At 34.4% G+C, this 20,498-nt stretch overlaps 2 protein-coding genes across 49 annotated transcripts; both read right to left on the bottom strand.

Annotated features, from left to right (window-relative positions):
• Positions 1 to 99: 99 nt before the first annotated feature.
• Positions 100 to 2,418, bottom strand: LOC108211543 (uncharacterized). Its single transcript, XM_017383173.2, has 4 exons — positions 1,952 to 2,418; positions 1,348 to 1,476; positions 1,090 to 1,260; positions 100 to 567 (listed from the first exon to the last, which is right to left on the bottom strand). Exons 1-4 carry the CDS (start codon positions 2,033 to 2,035, stop codon positions 472 to 474), a joined length of 480 nt encoding a protein of 159 aa, XP_017238662.1. The 5' UTR covers positions 2,036 to 2,418; the 3' UTR covers positions 100 to 471.
• An 8,788-nt stretch (positions 2,419 to 11,206) lies between these two features.
• LOC108214534 (putative pentatricopeptide repeat-containing protein At3g25970) lies at positions 11,207 to 19,401 on the bottom strand. Of its 48 annotated transcripts, none has more exons than XM_064089544.1 (9): positions 19,203 to 19,401; positions 17,472 to 17,661; positions 17,241 to 17,354; positions 14,283 to 17,139; positions 14,129 to 14,193; positions 13,519 to 13,587; positions 13,201 to 13,256; positions 12,637 to 12,725; positions 11,207 to 11,741 (listed from the first exon to the last, which is right to left on the bottom strand). In XM_064089544.1, the coding sequence occupies exons 3-4, from the start codon at positions 17,322 to 17,324 to the stop codon at positions 14,926 to 14,928; spliced, it is 2,298 nt and encodes a 765-aa protein (XP_063945614.1). In that variant the 5' UTR covers positions 17,325 to 17,354; positions 17,472 to 17,661; positions 19,203 to 19,401; the 3' UTR covers positions 11,207 to 11,741; positions 12,637 to 12,725; positions 13,201 to 13,256; positions 13,519 to 13,587; positions 14,129 to 14,193; positions 14,283 to 14,925. The 48 variants fall into 48 exon arrangements, with proteins under 48 accessions (XP_063945614.1, XP_063945625.1, XP_063945593.1 ...); XM_064089555.1 differs by having other exon boundaries at positions 14,908 to 17,139; XM_064089523.1 differs by having other exon boundaries at positions 13,201 to 13,277; positions 14,129 to 17,139.
• Positions 19,402 to 20,498: the final 1,097 nt, after the last annotated feature.

The following is a 20,498-nucleotide window of genomic DNA, read 5'->3' as shown; positions in this document are numbered from 1 at the left end:
GAATCCCACGGTCCAAACGGCGCCCTTGAGTTCTGAAATTATGTTCTAGGTACATGTGGCTTGGGCAAATAAATGAATAGCATATATCAACCAAGCTCATTAACAAGAAATAATTAATTCAAAGATGCAAATTAAACAAACATATTAATAATTAATTTACATGGCTTGAAGATGATAAGAAAGTTATGCAAATGCTTTGCATTATACATATTGTCAACAAAAGTTGTCAAGCCCGGCTTGGGTTGGCTTACTTTGTTGCTCTTGATTAATTCATCTTCAGCTTGACCCAAATATATCTATGATCATTGATCATCAAGTTGATCCTACCATGCATCACATATTATTAGGACCTAACTTAAACTTAACCAATTCGGCCGTAGGCAAGACATTTATAGCCAACTTAAGAGCTATAATATATAAACAAAGAGACCTGGGAAACAAAATATGGTATATATTGCAATGTCATCATCTTTAGTCCTGATCGTTGAGTTCTCTCCAGTTTCTGATGGCCTGTGAAACTGCTTGTTCCACTACTTGTGCATTGATGCTTTCTCCGATTTCTTCATCCTGCACCAAAAATTTTTTTTAGTCAGAACTAGGTAATCTTAAAATGCCTTCTGCTGAATTATGATCAGTTATAGAATGAAATAAACACGAAATGCAATTTTAATAAAATAAATATGTATATTTTTATTATGAAAAAAAATACACGCATCCCGTATCTGTCATATTGGTTTTACATCCGTACACATGTATATGCAATCATGCTACATTATTGTAATAAGATTATACTCTATCTATATAGACAGGAAAATATAAATATTATATGTACTTGGATACATTCCAAACAGTGTCACACACTGTGAGTGTCACATACTGTGAGAGAGAGAGAGAGAGGGGGGGGGAGTGGGAGAGAGAGAGGGGGGGAAGAGGGGGAGGGAGGGAGAGCGGGGGGGAGAGAGAGAGCGGGGGGGAGAGGGGGGAAGAGAGAGGGGGGAGGGGGGGGGGGGGGGGGGAGAGAGAGAGAGAGAGGGAGGGAGAGGGGGAGAGAGAGAGAGAGAGAGAGAGAGAGATTTGCATTATTCTTACTTCTCCGCCAAGGGCTTCCAATCTGAAACTGTCTATACAAGAAACCCTAGCTTCCGATACAATAAGCCCAAGTTCTTCAAAAGCTCCCAATATCGGTACAAGCAATCCTGGGCAGGTCCTATCAGAATGTATATTCACTAGAAAGCCTTTCTCTAAGGTTTCTACTGCAACCTGCACATATAAGTAAAGCCATGAATATATGTGTACATAAAAAGCCTGCACAATGTACCTCTAATGCTGGCAAACATGATTCCATACCACAGGCCATGAGTTCTGGTTGTGACTCGAGCTCTGGCCGGTGGAAATATCTTGATTCAGTCTATCCACTTTTTGTTTCAGGTCTGCTATATACTTTGACGCGTCTACAATGATTGAGGTTTCATTTAGCTGCAAAATCACCCGGACAGACAATCTCTGATAAGTTTATTTGCTTTAGTACATGTACTTACGCATATATTCTATACCTACCGGAGGAGGTCACAAATATTAAATAAAGATGTACTAGTCCAGATCAATATCTCTGAATCTGTTGTCTTAGTTTATACCATAGATGATCAGAGTTTTGAAAACAATATCCTACATATTCAATTCGTAAATCAAACATATCCAGTATATCTCGCTTACATACCAGAGTGTTCTAATTACATATCTATCAAGTATTTATATAGACGAAAAAAGGAGGGATGGGAGAACGAGAGTTTCACTAAGAAAGCCTAACCCCAACAGAAACCTAACTAATTACCATGTACTAAATCAAGATAAACTATGAGTGTGTGAAATTTCCAACTATAAGAAATCAACTTGATCTTATATAAAACCGAATAAAACTGAAAGTTTGCAGAGATGGAATTAATAAAATTACTGCGTGAGAGTTGGTGATGGAGCGAAGTAGCTGCAGCTTCTCATGCAGCGCCGCAGCAGCTTTCTTGTGCTCTCTAGAAACCATCTTCTTAACAATTTCTAGCAGCTCTCTCTACAAACAAGTATATATCTCAATCTCTCTTCTTCTACGCTTCTCTCTTTTCTTTTCAACTCTCTGCAACCTCAAAAGCTTTTAAATAGAGGAGGTAGAGAGGCTGGAGCTCTTAAATTAAGAGATGGCTTTGTCTTCTTCCCAAAGGACTCCTGCCCCCAGTTTCTTCACAAGAACAAATAATTAAACTGTGTTATGATATCATATGATTTAAGACGCGTTTATCTTATTTACCTTAGCTGTGACCTAGAAAATTTACATGCAATACATTTAAACGTAAACAGATGCAGAGGTGTGTAGGATAACAGTGCAAGGACGGTGAAAGTAGAGAATATATCTTAATACGAGGCTTCTGAACTGTGAGAATGGAGGAATGGTCAGCTCGTGATTTTGGTTTGGATGGGAATGATAAAACACAAGAATTATATATTGTTTTTCCCCTCGCAACTAATTTTTTTGACAAAAGAGACTGACTGTCTACCTCGATAAATTGTATCACCACATAATAACACTATCTCGAAATTTCTTCCGTTGCACAAAATCCATCGATCTATATATTTTTTTTGACAAACAAATGATTTTATTAACAAAATCACTCGTCGGAACTTAGTCAGGACAAATTTCTGAACTGTCAACTACAATCTCATTGTTAAACAAATAACAATCTAAATAAATAGTCATCTATATATTTATGGATGTCAAGTAGAACAATGTCCTGTTCTAAAAATCGATGATTGATCACAGATCAATTCATGTTATTTAATTTTCGGTGATTAAATAATACAATATTATCTCTGTTCTAAAATCGGTGATTAATTATTGTAACTAATTGAACTGATTAAATTTTTGAATAATTTTTGATTTATTCTTATTCCATAACTTTCATCTATTAAGTTAGATTCCCGTTTTTACGTCAATGTAAATAATCGGAAAGTCATGAGGCATCGAAATGAAGGATGGAGTTGTGATAAGTGGATGCATCCAAAGAAATCTCACGGGATATTTGGAGTTGCTTCACTCTCCCTCTATCTCTTTCTCAAAACAGCCGTCAACTTTTGTCCTCTCCCCCACTCTCTTACTACACGTGCCTCTCTACCCTTAAGGGTCACATATTATTCACTCACCTTTATCATCTTTCATCAAAAACTACCTCGAGAGATCGATAGAGATGGTGTTTATATACGATAATAATTAATGTATATATCTGTATATGCACGCACAGCATACACGAATTTGGGGTCTTTGCCGATTGACTTTTCTTGACTAGCTTGGCTGCCTAGTGTACCAGACCCAAGACCCCCCATCATTATGTCTAGCATTTCCATGTAATTAATACATGTACTGTGTATAGGTGAATTAATAGAAATGAGTTCGTTAAATGATTTCTTAGCTGGACTCATGTACTGTGTAATATTACAAAAGTTGTGATGAAGAAACTCGAATCATTTTCGTGCGAAACGAGGGTTTGCAAACAAAATACGGTAGGGTCGAAGAGGTTGTGATATATTTATAAATTAAATAGTTATTTATTATTTTATGGCCTCATAACAGATAGGATACACGAGTTTATACAGATTTTTTCGATAAATTAATACTGATATTAATCAATTTGAAATGAAAGTTTTATCGGACCATATTTTCGTTCATTAGTTTATACTGTTAACCATCATAATTAAGATTATTATGAACGCGCAAAGATGATCATATATGACCATTAATGATCATTATTTATTTGATGTTATTATTATTAAACACAACACATGTCCTGTGTGAGACCTTGATGACATGACTCAGTAGGATGTGAGCAGAGTTTAAACTTATCGAGTTGAGTATATTCGCAAATTCAATAATAAAAATAATAAATAAATTATTGTTTTTGAAAGAAAATTAATCCAATAATGAAATATCATAGGATATTCAAAAAACAATTGAGCGAGCGAACAAATAAAAAAATAGATTCTTTCAAAAAAAATAAAAAAATAGATCTCATCGTTTATTATTCAAGACTTCACCAAGAGACAATCAAGTAGTTGATATATGTACATGGACTCCCTTCGTCACAAATATTTTAAGATATTGAACCTAGGATAATAATATAATCTTTATTACCGGATCAAAATACTAAAAATCTCGCGCATCTAACATGTCTGATATTAAATTAAACCAAAACACACCAAACTCGTACACCAAACTCGTACACGGAGATGATAAAATAAATCTAAATATATTAGGAACAAAACTCACCGATAAGAGATTAATGGACAAAAGAAACAAATTATTCCTCGTTCCTCTCATTTCGTTACGACTTTTTTTCATTAGTTTGTACACATTTTAAAATATATATAAAATATAATTTTGTATCATATTTTAAAATTTTCCTTTTTATATATAAAAATTAAATAAAAAATTTTTAATTAAAAAATAATAATAATTTATCAAATTACCGCCTTAAATTCATGTGAAGCACCCTATCCCTAACATAAAGAACCGGGGAGGAGACAAAGGGTTCGAGTAAAAGACAAAGATCCCAACTCAGAGACAGACGATTACCATATAAACAAGAACAATTGAAATATAGAGGCCTTTTGGGTGAAATTAAAATAAGCGTTTTTTTATTATAGTAAAAAAATAAAATAAAGGTTAGAAGTATGTTAAGACTTATAAGTGATTAAAGTGTTTGAGAAAAAATAAAAGTTCTGACAAAAAAGTTAGCATTTGTAACTTCTGAAGAATGTTTTTTTTTTTACAGGTCAAGAAAAACAGAATCAACTTTTTTTGAAAAGAAGTATTTGAAAAGAAGTATTTGTGTGGTGTTGTCAAACCGGCACATGTTAACTGATTTGAGAGAGTCATGAAAGTTGAGTCCCGGAAAGCTTCAATGAAAAGAAGACAGAGGTTGAAAAAAATGTGCAGATAAATTTTAATCTTTATATGCATTTTGTTCATATAAAAGTGTACAGAAATACATATGAACAAAATTTTATATTTGGGTAGGTGTTACTGCAAACTTCTGCGATTTCATCATAAGTGTCCGTCGTATACTTCCGATTTGCTATGTGATCGTGGCCATATATTAAAATATTAACAAAAAAAAAAAAAAAAAAGGTGATCAGTCAAAGTGATCAATATCATTAGGACTCACAAATTCGCAGTTGGCCCTGTATAGGGGGGAGTAGGTTATTTCTCACAACATTCAGAATATTGTTCAGAGTAATATATCCTGACGTGCTTGACATTCGAATGGTGGCAATCACCATGCATGAAATGCACCTATGTCATATGTCCTTCATATAATCTTTTGAACTTATCTCACTCTATTCACATTGTAGAAACCGGACAAAACCGATTAGTAGTGATTCATTTTAATCTGTTGGTGCATCACGTCAACAAAAATTAATGTTATATAGATCAATGATGATCGATTTTGATTTTCTGTCACGTAAGTAGACCAGGATTCATTCTTTTTACGTGATCAGTCATCTATCATGTTCAACTCATATTTTATTTAAAATATTTTTATTTGCATTTCAAAGGATTCCATATACTCGGTTATGTATCTTAAAATGTCAATATGTATCATTGTTTTACCCTTTCTTTTTCTTGATATCCGACCTATTTGTAAATAGACAGGAGGAATGGAAGATGAGTAATAGATAATTTTGATAAATTTTTTAATTTAAAATTTTATCAACTAGACGATATAACAACAATATACAAAATCCATATAGACCTAGCGACTAGCGTCGAGTACTGGAGTCTGTAATTGGTGTCAAAATCTTATAAAACGCCCACAAACTATCTACGGCATTTACAAAAAAATCATAGGTGCTCCATATGTTCGGAAGGACATGGCGACTTAGTGTCCCATCGATAACAGAAGCCAGTATACATATACAGGCCTCGCCAACGAGATTGAAGTCATATGTGTTTAGTGTCCGGTCGACAAGACCATACAAACTGCATATACATAAATATTGTACACCATGCAAGATCACACGAGTGTCCCGAAAACTGATTTTGACTCGGACGAAACAAGTTTTCACGCATGTAAAAAACCCGATGAATGCATAGCCTGTGCTTTCAAGTTCCTAGAATGTTGGCATAGACTAGCTAATAATGCATGCATCAATCCTTGATCATACATTCAACTTATTAATCATAGCGGTTAATTAAGTAAGTCACAAGCAGCAAAACGTGACAGATGTTGCGGTGGCAGAACAAGAATCCTGTTTGGCGTACCTAGCGCAAGAGATGAAAAATAACAAATTAAGCCTGGCACAAGCATGAAACTTTAATGTTTCAAGAACGTGGCTCCAAATGGGCAAAATCCATCTCGAGTGACTTATGTATCACGAGACCTTTTTATTTTCCTCACTAGCAGCTGCAACCAATGCATCATAATGCATGCACTCACACAACCTGCTACCTCTTCTTATACATCTAGTATATACTCCCTCTGTCCCATTTAATTTGTATACGTTTATTTTCAACTGCTCGACACGCATTTCAATGCTCTTATAAAATATAGTTCCGTAACTTATTTTTGAGATTTTTTTTTTCTGAATAAAAATATAACATCCAAACTTTAATTCAGAAAAAGAAAATATTAAAAATGAATTACACAACTACACTTTACGGGAGCATTAAAGTCCGTGCCGCGTCCGCGTCCCCCAATGTATACTACTCAGGGGGACGAAGGGAGTATACATATAATTTACGATAACCATTGTCTGCATTCCACACAGACAAACAAAGTACCCAAGCTATTCACATGTGTGCTCCTTAATCATTACAAGAAAACAATTCATTCCATACATATACTCCTGTTCCACTTCTTGTCTCTTGCCCAACCACATTATCAGTGGCTTGCTCTCTCTGCCTTTTAACACCTTCCTAATCAACCCGCTAATTCGGATTAATTAAATTTAATCCATGTCCCAGCTCCTAATTATTATTTCATGTGTGCATGCAAGTTACCAACCACACATGCAAACATATAATCCACGTATACTCCGGAGTTATTATTGTTTAAATTAATATGATTTTAATTATTATATCTATATTCTTGGATTCTATTATTTTGTGAAAAATGATTAATATATATACTCACGTGAGTAGCACTCTGGGGAAGGTACATTCACATGACAGTTTTTTTATGTGCATCAGCTGTATTCAGTAGTATATATCAACTTATATGTTAGCTGTGAGCCTGCAGATTCACGACTTTTCTACGTCCATGAAACTTGTGATTTATAAAATCCACTATCTCATCATCTCTATCGTGTCTGTAGATATTATGCTCATCGTACAATATACAAAGTAATTTTTTTTTTTTTTTGACTAATATGGCTTATAGCCTCCAATTTGATTTGAGTATCTGTTCTAAGATAATCTCGAGGTGAGCAGAGTCGAACCCAGGACCTGGGCCAACAGAGGATAAACCCTTAACCACTTGGGCTATCCAATCGTACAAAACTAGCTACGTACTGAAACCCTTTTTTTTCCATTTGTATCAGTTTAAATATGTAGATTTAATCCCTACAATACTTGACTACAAGGAATATGAACAATATAATTAGAAATTCCAAGATATTTATGGTTAATGACTTTGTTTTGCTCATCTTGTTGTTTGATTAGAAATAAGTGTCTATTTCTAGAGAAAACATCTAAAAATATAAAAATTAAGTAAAATTGAACACCTTTTTCTAATACTTATCTTTTATTTAAAAAAAAGTAGATACATATATAAAATTTATATAACATATTACCTTTTTTGTTGTAAATATGAATACAAGGATCACAATATTTAAAATATTGACTCATTTAAAGATTTTAAGATGTTAAGAATTTTATTTATTTATTAAAAAATAAAATGAAATATGACAATTATAATGTTAACCAAATTTTTTTCTTTTCTTGCAAAATTATTCAATTTATAGAGTGTATAAGAAATATGAGTAAAACGGTGGTATACTGAAATTTAATTGATAGATAAGGGAAAAAACTAGGTAGTGAGATTAAATTTTATATTATAAAATTATATTATTTTAAAAAAATTAAAATATAAAAATTAAAACAATATCTTTAAAGAAGAACCCAAGAAGAGAGGGAGTATAATATTTTGAAGGGGACAACTTCCAATAACCTCACTTAAAATTAGATCACTATATATCTTACCTAAAATTAGATCACTATATATCTTACCGTTCCACAGTAAAAACACTACTCGGTAGCTATATGAATCCAAAGGGAATAATCAAGGTCACTGTCAAAGTGCATTTTAAGAGAATCAACTTTAAGTAAAATGTCATTTTCATTATAATGAAGATATAATAGTACAGAGAATTAAATGGTGACAAGCCAAGCCCTACGAATCCATTTATATATACCAACTCATATAATTTTAATTTATCAAATTCTGTTACTGTTATAATTTTTTCCAAATCAGAAGACTACCCGTGCTTGCAAACAACAAAACTAGAACGATCTTTCCAGCTATGCATCCCTTGTCTTCTTTGTTAATCATAAAACCCTCTTGCCAACAAAATTCTTTCACGTATATAAATAATTTTCTTTTATTAATCATGCACCACAATTTATGTGTACGAATATTTGTATTATAATATTTTCAGCTCACGGCAATCAGAGTCGCACATCCCGTTTTGGAAATTTATTTAGTGACGAGACGTGAGCACAGTTGACGCGTTCAGTGATTTGAAAGGAAATGAATTTGTGGTTCGTCATCTGCTAATGACCCGACAACAGGGCTTTGATTGTACGCTTTCTATAATTATTGCTCACGAACGTTGTTTCTAATTTCGTGGAGTCGCTTGCTTACATGATTAACCTGCTAATTACCCTGCACCTCCTGAGATTTTAACTTAGGTTTTTTTTTTTTTTTTTATGCGAACTTATATGCTTTATAAATTATTATTTGTTTAAATATTTTTCGGATGAGTCAGAGTCGAACCCGGATCTCCGGTACAACAGAGGATAAACCCACCACTTGGATATTCAATCGATTTGATATATATATTTTAAATATTAAATGTATATATAATAACATTCTTGTAATATATAAATATATAATAAATAAAGGCTTCAATTGGATTGTGAACCTCACCCGTCAGACTAATTTTAAATTTGAGCTCGTCTATTAAAAGGTGTATTTTAATAGTTCGAATTGAGGTTCGTCTCAATTATTATGAAATCAAATTCAAATATCGTACAAGTTGAAGTCGAGACTTATTTATGCTCCTAAACGAACGATTATAATAAATTTAGACATAAAATTTTGTTGAAATACAATGATCGGAATAAAAAGAATCTTAACATCTTGAGGGTTTATATAAGTAAAATACTTAACATATAATTATAAATAAAAAGACAAAGTTTGTCCAAATAATGACATCAAGATCCACACCAACTCAAAATAGCTAAATATAAATTTTGTAGTAAATGTTCTTTTTCTAATATTTAGGATTTTAAGAGAATCAATCATTTTAACTTTTGATACTATGTTGACGGTACTCTTGATGTTAGGGGACAAGATAAGGGGTATTGTTATAAAAAAAAAAAATGTACAGTGTAATTCTAATGCTTATTGATAATTATCCAAAAGAAAAGTAACTAGGTCATGGGTAATACTATGATTCACGAATTAGTTCCCCTCTTGCATATCTAACCATATGTAATTAGTTACCAACTTGTTCTAGACTCTAGGAGTGGACCAATGAGTCACTTCGAGTCGGGAACATATGTTTTGTATAACACCATCACATATTATATATTTTAATTAAAAATTCAAGATTTAATTGAATATATATTATTCACAAAATAAATTTTAGTACTTTTATACCATCCAAAAAACCAAGTTTATAAACATAATATAAAATTAATTTTTAATTTTCGAGTATCGGTCAAGTGAGATTTAAATCACACATGTTTTGCAATATATATGTATGATTAGCAAGTGATAAAGGTTGAATATGATATTTACTGATCAAGTTATACTTTCAAGCCAAACTAGTTAGAATATACATTTAAAATTTTAAAATGTTATAGAGAGTATGATCTAAATTAACTTTTTTTAAAATATCTTAAGATTTTAGAAGAAATTAAAATTAACATGACTGGATTAGAATGAAAAAAAACATTTGATTCATCAGATGAGTAATTCAGACCTCGAAAACCATCAATTAGTAATATTGGTCAGCCAACGACGATTCTTCCCCCAGCTATATATCCTGATATTATGTAATTTTATGATTTTCATGATCGGAGGAAAACAAAATTTTTTATAGTTGGAATTTTATGCGGTCAATGTTTTGTATATGTTCAGCCAGCCAGATAGCTAAACCTTACACTTATTCCCTGAGTGTTTGGACGGAGAAGCCCCTAACTTGAGTCAAACTAACCCCATTTTATTCGACTTTCTTGAGGAAGGCATATGTTTGTGTATACCATCTATGTGAAAAAGGTTTCATAACACTAAAACCGGCATTCTTAAATTTATAGCCCCGAGAATATAAATTAGTTATCGATATGATACCGAGAGATGATGCTACCTGAATATACTTGTATAGATATGATCATGTCGAAGGCCTTAACTTGCCTTTTAAAAACTACCTAGAGCTACAAATTGATGTCGATCACTTTATAAGTGGTGGCGTATATAAATTTTCCCAGCATTTGGGTGAAATGTACGAACTGCAACAGTATGACAATCAGATTGTAGTGTTTGAGGTCACAGGTCACGGGAGTGGTACACAAAACTAGCAAAAACACTGTGAAATTTGGATGAGCAATAGAAATTAAGAGGACAGTGTTTGTATTGTGTGACAATTTAGTACTCTTTGTTTGTCCTTTCTACATCACATGTCACAAAATACCACCATAATTCAATACTACAAACAACTGAACCAAGAAATGTACAATCTGGGTGAAACCTGCCCATGTATACCAGCTCTCGTCGAGTCCGCGATGCATATATCATATACGCGATTTTGAACAAGATTGCTCGGATAAATGGGGGGAGGTCGGGACTCAATACACCGTTTGTTTACTTGTGCATTTATGCAGCATCTAAAGGTAAACAAGTGAAATTAGTATCAACGATGAAATGTAAATTATACCAACTGGAGATGACCAAATCATCAATTACTTAGCCTGTGGGCTGTGGTATGCTCATTTCTGAACAGAACGAAACAAACCCAAATAGAGTTAAATAGTTTTGTTCCTTATATAGTTTACAGTCCTGCATGCCCGTGTGTGTCCATAAAACTTCCAAATAATCTGATGTCTGTACTCCCTTGTGATCTGAACCTGCTATCTAGACCCAGATGAAACAAGCTTTCATTCAACAGGCAATATTTGGCATTACATGTCTTGCCTGTCCTACATATTGTGTACACTAGCTACTTGGGCATGGAGAGTTTTAGTTCCACGTGAACCAGCAGCTCAATGCACTGGCATTTCATGTAAATCCTATCTTTAATCTCCAAATTCAAGAGCAACATTTACAGGATTCGCGCACACTTACCTAAGCGTAAAACACAGCATTCACGCATACCTAAGCTTAGAACAAGCATACATAGGTTAAGAGCTTGCTTATCTATTCTTTAGACCCGATATAAAAGCAGTGGAAATTTTTGCAAATGCTCCAGCAACCAAGAGCCTTCTGCGAAAGAAAATCCAATAAGAACACTGAAGAGGAGCAACATGATAGGCATTGATGGCAATAAAAGTTAGAACAAGATAGCATTACTAAATGAAAGGAAGATTATTGTCTTATCAACCATGTAGCCCAAAATATAGCCTTAATAACAAAAACATATAATGAGTATCATGCCAACATATGTTACAGGCAACACAGACACATATATGTTAGCCCAATAGGACACTTGTTTGGCATCCCTCCATGTAAAAGTCTACCATCATTCAAGTGTAAATTGTGGATCACCAAAGAAACAATCAACCTTTAACCACAAAATAGTCAGCAATGTTAAGCGAGAATTCATGGGCTTTAGAATTTCATATATGTAATGAGCTGGTGGTCATTGAACTTCAAAAACTATCAGTCACTTTGACGTCCTATGTACATAAATCTACTGTTATCCTTATTATTCATAAGTTCCTAACCCAATAACCAATAGAAAGTAGGTAGTTACTTCTATAATCTCATGTTAGTCACACAAAACAAATCCTACACTCGCTTCCAGGCTATTAGGTGCAAAGTTGTTTGTCACTGCTGTGGGAATTGGGATTAAAACACCGTGCTTTTATAATGAAATGTACAGTAGCAGCATAATTATTATGAGCAGCAGCATCTTAATTTAGCAACAGGCCAGATGCTTGAGACTTACATTACATAACTATCTGAGGTTATAACATATTTTGGTATAAATATTACATGGGCACGTATTTGTTCATACAAACTCAAACTCACATATTTAGCCAAAAAAAACTCAAACTCACATTACTCATGCCCATTATTCACTCTACATGTGATAGACATTGAGAGACTGAGAGAGAAACAATATATGAATGAACTAAACATTTATGGTCATACATACCAGGAACTGGTTAAGGACATATTTGCACTATACAGATATTAGGTTGAATGGATCCTACTCATTTGAGGCTTATTTCACATCTTTCAGCACTGCAATTTTTTAAAAATTGAAAGATACATTACTTGTCTGGAATGTTCGAAGGGTTTTAATTAGATTCATTAGAGTAAATTGAACAGACAATATTCTAGTAGAGATTTACTAGATTCCAGTAAACAAATTTAATATCAGAAGAGTTGCTCTGCTCAACACTTAAAAGAGTCGAGTCTGAAGGATACGGACAAGACAACTAGTCAATAAAGCAACTGGGCAGTCGTCCGAGCGACACACAGCGTCTATTTTATAATTTCAAGAGTATAAAATACAAACACACACGCAATGCCTAAAACGCCTTGAATAGAGCAGAAAAAATCAACTTACAGTGCGAAAAAGTAAAATCTAGACAATTCCCCCCCAACCTCTTTCTCAGAGTATAACTTTTTCTCCTTGTTTATGTGATTATTCGATTGAAATCTTTTTGAAATAATCATTTGAAGTTGATTCGGGTCAGTCAAACCAATATTGTACCTGTGCGTGAGTGTGTTGCCAAATAGTTAGCCAGAAAAATCAAGCACTTCAAATGCCTAAGCAAGATAGAAAAAAATCTGCATTTTAGCATATAGGCACGTTTCACTAACTTTTAAAAAAGAAAGAAACAGGTTACTATTAAATATATAGTTCACAAATCAGCTCTGTAGGAAACATAAAACTAAACACCAGACTAGGCTGTACAGATGTACACATTAATATATATAGCTTCAGCCAGAAGAATTGTAGGAACTAAAAAAAAATTGCTGTTGTTCCTATTCAAGCAACACATTATTCAAAAATCTAACTATATCTTACTCTGTGAGATAGATTGGATCATAGAGGCACCCGTCATTTGAGGCAGAAAAGGTAACATCAACTTGGTCCCTGTAAATGGACTGATAGTTACCAGCCTCAAGTAATCATATTTGCTACTTTTAAACTTGAAAAGAAATATTAATGCATTATTGAGTATGATTCATAAATATAAAATGTTCCTGAGAAAGCAGGAAAAGAAATTGACAGAACTCACTGAAAGTTTAGTATGCAAGTGTATCTAAAGTGATTTGACTTGCATATTAACATTTTGAAGGCCACAGGGAATGTAAATAGCTCAAAGTATATCTAAACAACAAGGGTCTTGTAAGGTTCATCTCAACTGCAGTTTCGCTACTTCAGGTTTCCATGCACTTTCACTACTTCAGACTTCCATGGCTTAGCTTAAAACACCTTTTTTTAACAAAATCTGACAAATTGCTAAGACAGTAGTCAAGTTTATTAAATTAGAATTCCGGGTTCCTCAATGAGCTTTAACTACAAAAATAGGTGCATAATGTTTACAACGAATCGATCATTGACTCAAATAAGTAAGCTAATATATTCTCTCAAATCAACAATAATGAGAAGCTTATAATACTGAGTTACACACCTGCAACAAGAGGACTCCTGCAAAAGGTATGGAGAGATCAACCACAACATCGCCTAATTGAGAATCTGTTGCTTGGTCATAAGGAACAAATACGTAATAGTATAATTAACTTGAAGAACATATGCACGACAGAGTACAGGTAATATAGCCATACCAGTCAGTCAACCAAAGATTCAATATCTTAGTAACATCACATATAACTGGGACGTAATAATACTGTCCCTTGCCTCAATCTGGAGATAGTCACTTCAACACAAATTCACTCCTATATCCTGTTTTTCTTTGCACCATATGTAATGAATACATTTGCTATTAGTCTGCTAAAGGTGGCAAGAAGGCGATCTATCTGATTGAAGGGGTTCAATTCAAAGAATAATAATTCTTTCATACAACAAGACACTAAGACAGATTGTTGTTTTTTCACAGGGCAATTAGCAAAAAGAAGAACAAAAAGTTTTTTCACCAAAGTATTGTGTAGATAGAATTGTTGTAAAGCTACTTTTACCAACAGTTTTGCTATATCATTTCTTTGGGGGTAATAATAGATCTCAAAAACAATGAAGATAGCCCTCTTAACTTCTCCATGAAGATCACAATTCTGCATTTAAAACAAGAGACTTCGCCTTAGTAAAAGGTAAAAACATATATGCAAGAGATGTGTGCCAGCCTGAATTATATTTTTTGCATGCAAACTCACAAACTGCTGGCGCATTGAATTTCTGCAAAAGATTATGCTTCAAAAGAAAATTTGTTATCTTTCTCAAAGCTTTAGGCCTTACTTTTCAATGCCATTAACCCTAAGCTTGCAATGCATATCTTAAACAAGGAACATAACCCATGTCCTTAATGCCTTTACTTAGTACTTCTAACTGGACATATATGTCATCCTTTTGTGGATGACCTTCATCTCTTGCGTAAAATTTATGGACCCTGTCTTTGACAGATATCCAACTACATCCTGGCTCCTTTTTAACACCTCGTTCCTTCATCATATTTCTCAAACTAATTCCACCCTTAGGGTTCCCTGCCTCCATATATGTGTTAGATAGAAGAACATAAGTAGATGAACAATCTGGCAGAATGGCAAGAATCTTCTCTGCAGCCACATTCCCCAGCTCAACATCGCCGTAGATTCTGCATGCTCCTAGCAGGCTCTGCCAGACCATCTCATTTGGTTTAACGGGCATACTCTTTATGAACTCTAATGCATCATCAAGGCGTCCAACACGACCTAAGAGATCAACAATACAAGCATAATGTTCCATTTCTGGAACAATACCATAAGTTCCCTCCATTGACTCAAAATAATGAAGCCCTTCCTCTACCATACCACCGTGACTACAAGCAAAAAGAACACATAATAAGGTTACAGCATTGGCTTCAATATCCATCTCTTCCATCTTCCTAAACAGTTCAAGAGCATAAGCACAAGAACCATGTTGTGCATGACCCCAGATCATGGCTGTCCATGAAACCACATCAGGATTAGAAACGCCATCAAAAATATATCCTGCTTCTATGATACTACCGCACTTACAGTACATGTCTATAAGAGCACTTTCTACACAACTGTCCGTATCAAAGCCAGACTTATGCAGAAGGCCATGTACTTGTTGACCATATTCCAAAAAACAAAGATTAGCACATGAAGCAAGAACAACAGGATAGGTAAACTGATTGGGTGCAAATCCTTGTTCTCTCATCTGTAAAAAGATGGCTAGTGATTCCCTCCATTCAGAGCATTGAGAGTAAGCATTTACCAGGGTTGTCCAAGATACTATATCTCTGTCTTCCATTCTGTCAAAGATTTTTCTTACATCTTCAATGGACCCACATTTAGAATATGCATCTGCAATTGCATTAATAACACTTAGGACCGTTACATGACACCCGGACTTCACAATCAATCCGTGAACCTGTTTCCCAAACCACAAATATCTTAAATCAGATATAGTGTTGAATACACTACAATAAGTATAAATATCAGATTTTATATTATTCTGACACATCTCGACATAGAGCCTTAAAGCTTCTTCATTGCACTTGCTCAGCGAATAGCCTGAAATCATTGCATTCCATGGAATGTTCAGCCCGGAGTCAATGAAGTTATTAAAAACCGACTTTGCATCATGCAGGGACCCACATTTTGAGTACATATCAATAAGTGCAGTTCCCACATGAACATTAGACAACATACCTGATTCAGATACATATTTATGAACTTGCTTGCCCTTATCAACATCACCTAGCATCCCAATCGCTTTTAAAACACTTGTAACGGTGAAAGTGTTCGGAGCAACTCCTTCCTTCCTCATAGTAAGAAAACTACTAAATGCTTCATAATAAAGATTATTCGCCGTAAGTCCAGATATCAGCGCAGCCCAGGAGACCTCGCTATGTTCTTCCATGTTGTTAAATACCCGACATGAATCTTCAATCTGACCCAACTTTGCATACATGTTAAGAAGAGATGTGCTAACAAAAGTCTGACTTGCAAAACCTCTTTTAACAATTTGAGCATGCACTGATTTACCACAATCAATGCATTCTATACCAATGCATAACTGGATGATTGCAGAATATGTAAATTTATCAGGCAACATCCCATTTTCCTGCATCTTGGAGAAGTACTTGATCCCATCACTAAGAAACCCATTCTCTGTTGACCCTGAAATCATGACTGTCCAAGAAAAGGTATTTCTTTGAGGCATATTATCAAACACCAACTTGGCTACACTAAAATCTGAGCATTTTGAATAAGAATAGGCTACATGATTGAGTAACACTAATAGGTCCTCTCCTGGGACTTCACGTCTTAAGATGTAACCATGAACTGCTCCTGAATCTCTGATGGACCTATTTTTTGCACAGTCATGTAGGAGATCAACCAGTACTTGAGTCTGACTCTGTTGCCAAGTTTCGCAATCCGGTGTAGGCTCTGAAATTTGTCTTTTGATGGAGGTGCTTCCATGGACCTTTTGAGTGGTGAGTTGTAATGCTACTCTTCTAGTCTGCAGAATGCACTTCAAGTCAAAGTTCTGTATCTATAAAGACCATAAAAGGTTCCAAATCGAAGGAAATTATCTTTGATGATATAAGGATTGACTTGTACCTTTGTACAAAAAGTTCGGGTTTGCAATTTCGGATGAGGACTTGCTTCAAGGAATTTGGGACAGATGGAGGAATTTATAGCCATTGCGTCTATTCAAAAGATATACCATAAGATCTATCCTTAAAGAATAACAAAGGGCACATATTAGAATCATTTATGATATGTTTAGCCAGTAGAATATAGACGCAATTAATATGTTATAAGCTGGAGGTGGTGATAGAGAGTAGCAACCTGAATTTCAGAATCTGGTTTTGCTTGTACAAAAATCAGCATTGCCAGTGGTTGTTGTTGCCGGTGATACTTCAGTTACAAACAATGATCTTCCAAAAGTTATGCTTATTATACTAACTCAGCACTATAGTTCAACCATGTAACCAAAGCAGCTTTATCAGTTTTCATAAGAATATTTCTAACAACCTTCCTACAAAAACAATACCATGTGCTTTAAAAAATCAATAAAGAGGGGGAGATATTGGGGAATTAGAAGATAACGAATAATGAGAAAGAAGGATGTTGATAATGTATTTTTAGTACCCAGTGGCCACAAGTCCTTCTAGAGCTGTAATTCGAGCCGGGCGGCTCGCGAGCTCGCCCGGCTCGAACTCGTTTAAGTGGGCTCGGCTCGACTCGACTCGTTAAACGAGCCGAGTTCAGGTAAAGGTTTCGACTCGTTTAATTAAACGAGCCGGCTCGACTCGACTCGTTTAATTAAACGAGCCGGCTCGACTCGACTCGTGAAATTAAACGAGCCGAGTTCGGGTAGAGGTTTGAGCTCGATTAAGTGTAAAATTATACGAGCTGGCTCGCTCGACTCGTTAAAACCGGCTCGTTTAGCTAAACGAGCCGGCTCGACTCGACTCGTGAAATTAACCGAGTCGAGTTCGGGCAAAGATTTAGGCTCGATTAGTTAATCGAGCCGGCTCGGCTCGACTCGATTAATCTTGGCTCGAATTAGGCTCGGCTCGAAACTCGCCCGGCTCGGCTCGAATTACAGCCCTAAGTCCTTCACTACTTTATACAATAGATGAACAAAGATAAAATGGTGACCCCGAACAAGGGGTCAAGGTTTTCATGAAATATTTTTAATTTACTCCAACAAGTAGAAAAATATCAGGTACAAAAACTACAATAGATAATTAACTGCTTCTCTAAATATGTACACAAAAGCTTGGATTGAAATTTGCAACAAGTGAACAGGAAAAACAATGTATCTTCACATCTTACAACTAGTTAACTATACACCATTTTCTAGATTAACAAACAAGGATGATTCATGTGCAAAATGAATGTAATTTTAAGGACACAAAATTAGAAACGTGTGAGCTTGGAAGAAGAAAATAACTGTAAATGAACATAATGCTAAGTAAAATTAAGAGAACAGTAGATGTATGATGATTAGATAATTATTCAACGGCAAGTTAGTATTAACACTATCACTCGCATAGAGCTGGATCCTGCCCCAGTTCCACGAAAATCTACTCACTGCCTGAGACTTTTTTTTATCAAGTCACATACATTGCCAGCAGATATTTCATCATTATTCAGCTGGAAGTTTGACCATGATTAGCTCAAATGGATGGTGAGGTGATTTCCAAAACCTCATACCATTTCAAGGTACCCTTTCTCCCAAAACCTTGAGCTGCTAGGATGAGGGCTTAGCATGATCATATAGTATTCTTTACATGGTAGTCGCATAAACAATTCTTAAACCGCAAACATTTGGTAAGAATTATTTATCGAAACATTGTATCAAGTACAAAGCTAATCAATTCAGCCAATACTACAAAATACTTTAAAACAATCAGCTTATCTAAAAAGGCAGAATGCATCAAGACAGTCTAAAATAATTAGTAAAAACAGCAAGACATGGCTAGCAAATCAAACCAATGTAGACAAATGAGTTAAGATTGTCCCTCCGTATATATAGTACAAGGTTAGAAAACATCAGAAGTAGAGGCTTACCGGAGCTCGGAGGTGGCGCGTGGGCGTGTGAAAGGAGCAGCGCAGAGGATAAGATAATACGGAGTATAGTGTACAGTAAAGAGGTACACTTATATTGAACCCACGCGCACACTGACGGTCTTTCCAGCAATCCAGCCCCAGAATCGAAACCTATCAGCACTGAAAAGTTTGGTCGACAGATAATCATTGTATTAATCATTTTTCACGGTTTTTTCTGTTATTATCCGTTCCCAATTTTAAATCGAATTTTCCATGGTGTGCCCTAGCTTTTGATTGGTGGATGGATAATAAATGTAAATATCCCCTGCATTCACATCAATTCCACCAATCAAAACAAACCATTTTCATGAAAGTTGGTGATTATTGTGTCCTTGGGCACACATCAGAAAAACCGATTTTAAATTAGTTTTTGTTAGTAATTTATCCCTATTTTTATATACATTATTAATAAATTCAACTTTATTACTTTTAGTTTTAACAAGTATTAACTTGAATCCGTACTTAAAATATTACATAAAATTAGAAAAATACTATATTTATAACTTACTAAAATACTTTTAATTAAAAGTTATAATAAGAATATTATATATGACTGATAAAAATATTTGAATGATTTTTGAATAAATATAACTTTGATCATTCATCTGAATATCACAATTAACTGAATTCATTATAATAATAAATAAAACTACATATTAATTTATCGAACATGATCATGATTTTGGTTACATTTGTATTGTCTTATATTTTAAAAGTAAGTTATTTGTATTTGTAAATAATAATTTCTAAACATTTCCTAAATATTTAATATTAAAAATGTATATAAATATGTGAAAAGAAAATTCTCAAAATATCTTAACACGATTTAAAGTGATAACGCAACGTTCAGGAAACCCTAATCTCTCCGTCGGTCCTCTTTCTTCCTGCTTAGAAGCCGCCGGGGCTTCCACCGGATCTCTACCGGTGGAAAGCCCCAAAACCTTTTATTTGTTTTGTGTTTTTCTTCTTTCAATAAATTCTTTCTTGTTAGGTAAGATTAGCCGGTTTTTCTTAAATCTTGGCATTAGTTTATTGTTTTTTCGGATCTAAGCATTCCGAGCCTTTTCCGATTTGACTTACTTTTTCTTAGATCTCAATTCCACGAAGTTACGGATTTCTTGTTCTTCCCAGTTATTTTGTACTTGAAAGTGGTCCGAGTTATCTTGTTTCTGTGGATTTGTTCCCCAGATCTAAAGATTGTTTTGGTTTAGTCTAGTATTTCTTTACCCATTTGCAAATCTAAGGTTGTTAGTTTGT

The sequence above is a fragment of the Daucus carota genome, chromosome 3 (genome assembly GCF_001625215.2).
Source record: "Daucus carota subsp. sativus chromosome 3, DH1 v3.0, whole genome shotgun sequence".
NCBI lineage: Eukaryota > Viridiplantae > Streptophyta > Magnoliopsida > Apiales > Apiaceae > Daucus > Daucus carota.
This window is presented reverse-complemented; position numbering and strand designations above follow the sequence as displayed.